Below are 7,797 nucleotides of genomic sequence, written 5' to 3'. Positions count from 1 at the left end.
CCCCAACGCATCTCTCTAGTCCTATTCTCATTCATCAACACTCTGGAGCGCTGCTCCCACAAAACGCAGATCATTAGAGAAAGGGGAGGGGGCGGGGAACTCTTCAGGCCGGTGGGGCCGAGCTGGAAGGCTCAGGGAGGTAACTAAGATTTAGGGCTGGGGTGATTTCCAGCGAGCCGCAGGAAGTTCCGTGTTGAGAAGTGATGGGCTGCTACAAAAGGGAAAGACGGAGCCTTGAAAGGATTTAATTAACCGTGTCAGGGATAATTACCCCTGGACAGTCCAAATTAGTTTTGCATAATCGCTCAGAACCATATGAATTAACTTATAATATTGCAAAGAGCTCGGGGAATAACAGGAGAAGGATCGTTTTAATTAGTGAATCAGGGTCAAACCAGCAGAGCCTATTTCTCACATTTCCAAACTTTTCATGGTTCTTAAAATATTATTCCGTAGGGGGAAAACAATGACTTTAAAGAGTTGGGTAGCTTATAAAGACGTGGAGCTCCAGAGACTGTCTCTGTTGGGGAAACTAGTTTAGGACTAGTTGGGTCTTGTATCTTTAGAATTTCTATCTTGGTGGGGCGAAAATAAAGATCTCCCTCTAGGTAATTTTTTTTTCTCCTGATAGTCTTCCTGGCATCTTCTAATTTCTTTTTTGAAATTAAAACCTGGTATGATTTCAAACCTTTCTCCAGTGGAAGCTTGTGCAGCTTTGGAAATTCAACCCTCTCCATTAGAATTTTTGTTTCTATTTTAATGCCATTAGCATGACAGAATAAAGCCTTAAAGAGGTCAAAAGTTGTACAAAGTCTTAATTCAGGGATCATCCTTACAAATAAAATCTTAAGGTGTAAATAAGGAATATACCAAAGATACAAGAACAAATTACACTGATTTAAGCAGTGGGGCTCTCCTGCTAACAAGATAAAGTGGTGAGGCAACTTTCGCCTCTTAAAATGTTACTGGAAACTAGTGAAATGCTTTAAACGGTCTGGATGTTTTCAATGGGCTCTGTTCTACTGGTTCATGAATGCCTTTTTTTCCCTCCAAGATAATACAACTACTTGGTTTTTTTTTTTTATCTTCTTTCCTATTCACGATTAAAAATGTGATAAATCAGGTTTTTGGCTCTGAATAACAATGGCTTGATTTAGATTTCCTAGTAAATCTATTCAAAAGTGAAACAAAGACTGCCTTTGGAGGATACCTTACACTTCACCTGGACCAGGCACGTAAGGGCAATTCAGATAAAAATCTTGTTAGGAACTCAACAAGAAATAGAGGAGTTTCTCTTTTCCCTGGTTCAGGCTTTATTTAAACTCTTTGTTCAAAAAAAATGAACAGAGTGATAGTCGGGTTCTAATTTACAGATATAGTTTAGACGTCTAATATTAAATTAGAAGATCACACAAGAAAAACCATTTACACATAAAGGTTAAAACCAATACTTAAACTTTCAAAAACTTTATATTACATAAAGCCAAAATGAAACTAAATACATGTTAGCCAACTTCATTCACAAACAGTAGTCAAAATATATACACTTAAAAAGAAAAAAGCTACAAATGAGGTTCTTTTCTCTAAAATGTGTTTTATCATCATTTGCAAATGAATTGCAGGTGATCTAAAAAATAAGCTAATTAGGGAGAGAACTCCAAAACACATTTAAGCGGTTTGAGTTGGTGGAGAAATGCTAGCTGAAAGAAGAGACATCTGTCAAAACAATTCTGGTTTTTGTTTTGTTTTGCTAAATAATAAATATATAATTACCACTCAGACAAAAAAAGTCTGATTTAGTCTTAGATAAAATTGCGGGTCTGAAATAGTCCCGCAATTTTTAAAAGTTAACTTTGACATTAGTTCAAAATGTTTGAGAGTCGAAAACTGACTCAAATTTAGGGCAACGCAAATAACACATTTTCAGGCTTAATGCTTTCACGGACATATACACATTTACAATCTGAAGGTGAAACTCAGCCATAATGAGAAAATAGGAACAATACCTTTTTCTGTGTAAACTGTGTCAAAAATTCTAGCGAGTGGACTCAGGGAGACTTCTAGTAGATTTTTCTTTTTTTTTTTAAGGGAGAAAAGCCAATTGACAACTTTTCATTTCACACACATTTCTTGTTTGCGGTCCTTGCTCTTGAGAAAGAGCTCTTGGTCTGATTTGCATATGGTAGGATAAACAAAAGAAACCGTGATCGTCTCACACACAAAAGGCCAGATTCGAGCCGGTCACTGGTCAAGAATGGATCCGGTCTAGGGGTTCTGCTTGAGAGAACAGAGATTTGCAAAGTTCAAATAGTACAAATAGGGAGCAAGGCTGCTCGGAGCCATCCCGTTCCAAGAAACTAATGACACAGATCAGCTTTTCCCTTGTGCCAACCATTTCAGACCTAACATTTGAACAGAGTGCATGCAACACAGACCAGGAGAAAAGAATGATAATAACAAAAACAATGGGCAACAAAAGCAAAACCGACAGTAAACTTCCCACAGAGAAAGCTGGAAAGCCCAACATGTTAAAAAAAAAGTTACTCCTCCACCTCTGTGGGCCAAAACGCAACAGGTTCCGAAGTGCAAAGCAAACAGCCACCGCTGTCGGATACAACTGCCCTCTTGAAAGTTGTCTGCGGGGTGCAGGTCTGAAAGGATCCTGTCGAATTCACACGCACACTCGCCCGCGCACTCGCGCGCTCGGCCACTCGCGCCCCGACTGGCATCTATACATCTTATGTACACACACACCGGGGGGCCCCCGTCTCGGGAGGGCGCGTGGGGAGGCCGCAGAGCTCGTACCTATACATATGTACACGTGGGCACACCAGTCCCGGCGAGGCCGCCCCGCGGGGGTCATAGCGCGGCGGCGTAGGCCGCGGGGTAGGGGTCTAGCTGGGGCTTGCCCATGCCCGGCAGCAGGATGTAGGCGAGCGGCGGCTGCAGCCCGGGGCTGGGCCACGCGCTGCAGTTGCACGGGATCATGTAGCCCGGGTTGCCCGGGCTGGGGTGCGAGTGCGTGTGCCCCCCGGCGGCCGCGGCCGCCGCTGCAGCCGCCGCCGCCGCGCCGTGGAAGGCGCCGGCGCCCGCGGTCGGGTAGCCCAGCGACGACGCGTACGGGAGGCCGGACGAGGACGACGAGATCTCTGCCATCTTGGAGCCCAGGTCGAGCAGCGAGTAGGGGCTGCCGGCGGCGGCGGCGGCGGCGGCCGCAGCGGCGGCGGCGGCCGACTGCGGGAAGAAGACGCGCGCCGCGGCAGCGGCGGCGGCAGCGGCCGCCTTCTCGGGGTTGGCGAGCAGCGACTCGGGCACCAGGCCGCCGCTGCCTGCTCCCGCGTGCAGCCCGGCGCCCGCCTTGAGCGCCGGGTGCTCGGCGTCGGCCACGCCGCCCAGGCCGTAGGGCACCGGGAAGGCGAACTTGTCCTTCTTGAGCAGCGTCTTGGGCTTGCGCCGCGGCCGGTACTTGTAGTCGGGGTGCTCCTTCATGTGCATGGCGCGCAGGCGCTTCGCCTCGTCGATGAACGGCCGCTTCTCCGACTCGGTGAGCAGCTTCCACTCGGCGCCCAGGCGCTTGCTGATCTCCGAGTTGTGCATCTTGGGGTTCTCCTGGGCCATCTTGCGCCGCTGAGCCCGCGACCACACCATGAAGGCGTTCATGGGCCGCTTGACGTGGTCCACCGGCTTGGACATGCTGTCGCCCTGCCGCGGCTGCAGCCCGCCGCCGCCCGGGCCGTCGCTCTCGGCCCGGAGGAAATCAATGTTGGCTGTTGGCGGGGACCCGTTCGGCCCGCCGCGCCCCACTTTTCACACCGGCGTCGCTCCCGCCGGGAGGAGGGGGCCGAGGGACCAGCCCCGGGCCGCGTCGCGCCCCCTGGATGTTCTGCGGTGTCCGGCCGGCCAGGCGCTCAGGGGTGGGAAAAACAAAATCCTCCCCGGGGCACGAGAACTTCTCGGCGGTGTCCCCACCCCCACGGTGGCAGTTTGCCCTTTTCTTTGTGTCCTTCCTGTCCGGTGGCGTCCGCTCGCGAACTCCCCGCAGGTGGCCGCCACCCAGCAGCACGGTCCCCCTCCTCGGTCTTTCCCCTGTTAAATGCACAGCGGCCCCGAAAGTTGCGTCGCGGAGGCGCCACCAAGTTGAGCGGAGGAGTCAGCCGCCGCGTGCTGCCAAGTGCCAAAGGGGGCTCTCGGCGGCTGGAGTGTTTGGGTTCTCCTCGGTGACTTTCTCATTTGACAGTGGCAGATGGGGGTGGGGGAGGAGGGGGGGGCGGCCGGGAGGAGGAAGAGGAGGGGGGTCCGGGCGCACCGAGGGAACGCAGAGCGCCGCAATGGATATAAATACAAATACCGCGGCACCGGCCGGTCTTCCTCGCTTGCGGCAGGCGGGATGCGCTGATGGGAAACCCCCTGGTGGGCTGGGGTTTGGGGGGGGAGCTTTCCGCACCCCAGCACCTGGCTCGTGGGTCTTCCTCTCCGGCTGCGGGTCGGGGCAGGAGGTTGGCTGAGGATTCAGCAAGCTTGGGATCGATCTCCGGGCCTCAAAGGAAATCCTCCCGGCTCGCCGGGGCGGCGCGTCTCGCTGTCCCTGGAGCCATGCCGGCTCGGCTCTCTCCAAGCCCCTCCTGGCGCGCCGGCCGACTCGGGCACCCGGAGCGCGCTGGGCGCGGAGCGCAGGCCAGCCCTCCGCGCGGCGCCGCGGGCCAGGCACCGGCCGCGTCCCACTCGGTCCTCTGGGCCTCCGCCCGGGACTTACAACTAACTTCGCCCAAGTTTCCTGCGCCGGCGCCGCCGCGCCCCTCTCGGCGCGCTCGCCTCGGAGCGTGCGCCCGCGTGCGCTCCGCACCCAGAGCCCCTCTGGGCGGGCTTTCTCGGCCGGAGCCGAGCGGGCGGAGGTGCAAGAGGAGGGGGGGCGGGTGGCGGATGGGTGGGTAGGATTTAAAGAAGGCGCGCCATCACCTCAGTTCGCAGGTCCGCGCTGGGGCTGCTCCCAAATTGCCCCTCTCCTGCAGCATTGGGGGCCCCTTTCCGGCTCAGGCCGCCAGCCCGCCGCTCCCGAGGCGACAGGAGCCCTGTGCACGGGCTCAGGTGAGTGTCGCTACCTGCGTGTACACGTGCCCGAAGCCGGCGCTGGGTGTGCATGGCCGGCCGCCGCTGAGTGTGTGTATATCTGGGGGCACGCGGAGGAGGTGGAGCCCAGCACTTGGGGAGGGAGGAGGGACCAGCCGATCCTCCTCCCGCTCCCACACCCTCAAGACCGCGAATTAAACAGGATCCCCGCCGCCTCTCCCCCTCCTCACTCCCCCACCCCCAACCCCCACCCTCGTACTCCTCCTCCCACCGGCTTTTCACTTGAGAACAGGTTTAGGCGACCGGAGAGTTCGGAGCGCGCCGCCGAGTTTGCGCACTGTTTGGCTTCCGCCACCCCTGGGGTCGTCCCGGCCGCCCCTGCCGGCCGGAGCAGCGGTGGTCGCGGTTCTGGGATCCTCTGCCCTGGAGGAAGGAGGCGCGCACGTGGAGGAGAGCCTCGCGCGCTTCGGAGGAAGAGGGGACGCAGCCCAGAAAATGCTGGAGACTTTTCCTAGCAAGAAGGTGCTTCCTTGGAGGTCCAGATGTTACTTGCCGCAGATGCTTCGCGAATTTTTTGGCACTGGTGATGCACCCAGTGGGAGGTAGTGGAGTGAAAGATAACTGAGGAGGGGCTGAGCGTGCGCCTGGCAACCCTTTCGAAAAGGAACTAGCCCAGACTGACAACTGGCATCCTTGGCCGACTCTTCAGATCTTTTAAAATTCTGGGGGTTTGTTTTTATTCTAGTCGCTAGTCATCCATATGCTGATCGGTTTATGGTACAGTTAGCCTCACAGTATTTCACGCACAGATAGGATGAAGGTGTTCAAAATCAGTAAGAAGTATAAAACGTTTCTCTGAAAGACAGAAGTGAAAAGTACTAGTCACTGTGTACTGGAATATTTTTATGCTGTTAAGAACAATTTCCTTTAGTAGGAGCAGCTTTTTCCTTTATATTTGACATAATGCAAAGATCAAACAGCATGATTTTGTTTGCAGATTTTCCTCACTTCTTGGTATGCTTGCAGCACATCTTCTAACACGATCAGTCTGGAAGTTGCATTCACAAGTTGGCCTGCCCTTCAGGGGGAACTTTCTTGCCTCTTTCGCAGTGTGGATTTGACCTAGCCATGTGGTGTGTGCAAGTAGGAAGTTCTACAATCAGTTAACTCTTTTAAGTTTTCCCTGCAATTCATGTCCAGTTCGAACACAAACACATATGCAGGTATAAAGAACTGATTGAACTTAAATAAAAACATTTTTAGGCCATCAGTTTTATTTAAAAGTTAGCCTTGTTTTATTGCTCATTTTAATAATAGAAAAGTGATTGTTGCTTTTTTTTTTTTTTTAGTTGCTGTGATGACATACAGAAATGCAAATCATCAGTGAAATGTATGGGAGTGACTCTCTTTCTTAAGATACCACACAAATGTTTACTTTGCATCAGCCCTTGTATTGCTAAAACAATTGGACTGATTTCTTTAGAACCATATTCCTTTACAGGCTCTGTAAAGACACTCTGTTCACAGACTCTGGGTGGAGCAACTGTTAAAACCCTAGCAGGAGTAATTATATAGACTAGAGTATTAAATATACTGTTTCGTGATGATAAACTATGAAACTATCATCCCTGAGCTTTTAACCTACTAACTTATATAATAGGTTTGAGACAAAATATACACTGTCATACAAAGGACATATATATGTATAGGGGCACAAGATGTGAAAACTGTTACTAAGATTATTGTGACTAAAGTTGAGTCTAATCTTGAAAATTATTTTGATATATACAAAAGGATAAGGACTGAGAAACATTTTTATATTGGTGAGTTAAATTATTGTGTATTTTCAAATTTAAGTTTAGAAATCAATTGCAATAAATTATTACCATGAAATGTTTGCATATATGATTGAAATGTATGCCTGGATGTGAAATATCTTATAAAAATAAAATGTATAAGCTTCCTAGGATATGGTTTTATGAATTGTGTGGTATTGCCTGTTTAGTGATATTAAATGAACCAGATTTGAAAGTTCTTAAGTTCATGAATGTTGAACTGTGGGGAGAAAAAAAAAAAAGACGTTCCCGTACCTAAAAAGAAAATAGTTATTTGTGTGCTTGTTTGCTATTCACGTAATACAATTTCACACTAGGAAAGGTATGGTTTTCAGTTTTGGTTTTTAGGGGATCAGTATTCTTGGCCTAGAGCCTTTTCATCCAGGGAGACGTCCCCAGGATAAACCCTCATGGAGGACAGCAGCAAATCACGGCTGCTATTCACGGGCCTCATGCCTCTTGACTGAGTCTGGTTAAGCTTTTCTCCATAAGTTTTCTTGCCATTCCCTTTCTTATGTACTGAAATGACGATTTAGTTTTAATGTCCACAGAGCTTACGTTTGAACTCATGGAACCTTATATATTTGTTCTTTTACATTTCTCTGCCTGCGTGTATGCTCAGTGGCACCCGACTTTTTGTGACCCCGTGGACTGTAGCCCACCAGGCTCTTCTGTCTGTGGGATTCCCCAGGCAAGAATACTCGAGTGGGTTGCCATTTCCTTCTTCAGGGGACTTTCCTGACCCAGGGATCGAACCCGGTCTCCTGCATTGGCAGGTGGATTCTTTACCACTGTTCTTGTACATTGTGACCTAAAAGTGAAAAAATGCCAAGATATGGGAAAGAGAGCAGTCTGTGTGAGTGGACAGTGAAGGAAAAATACATTGAAAGAGAAT

General features: G+C 50.4%; 1 protein-coding gene across 1 annotated transcript; it reads right to left on the bottom strand.

The window, feature by feature from the left end:
* Nucleotides 1–2,723: 2,723 nt before the first annotated feature.
* Nucleotides 2,724–3,887, bottom strand: SOX21 (SRY-box transcription factor 21). The gene has a single exon (XM_043477599.1). It carries the CDS (start codon nt 3,691–3,693, stop codon nt 2,860–2,862), a length of 834 nt encoding a protein of 277 aa, XP_043333534.1. The 5' UTR covers nt 3,694–3,887; the 3' UTR covers nt 2,724–2,859.
* Between the last annotated feature and the right edge of the window lie 3,910 nt (nt 3,888–7,797).

Source organism: Cervus canadensis, chromosome 9, assembly GCF_019320065.1.
Source record: "Cervus canadensis isolate Bull #8, Minnesota chromosome 9, ASM1932006v1, whole genome shotgun sequence".
Taxonomy (NCBI): Eukaryota; Metazoa; Chordata; class Mammalia; order Artiodactyla; family Cervidae; genus Cervus; species Cervus canadensis.
The sequence above is the reverse complement of the archived record's forward strand: the minus strand, read 5'-3'. Positions and strand labels throughout refer to the sequence as shown.

What these genes read in the sequence shown, in the direction of transcription:
- SOX21 (XM_043477599.1), bottom strand. Translation starts at nt 3,693, where the DNA reads ATGTCCAAGCCGGTGGACCACGTCAAGCGGCCCATGAACGCCTTCATG.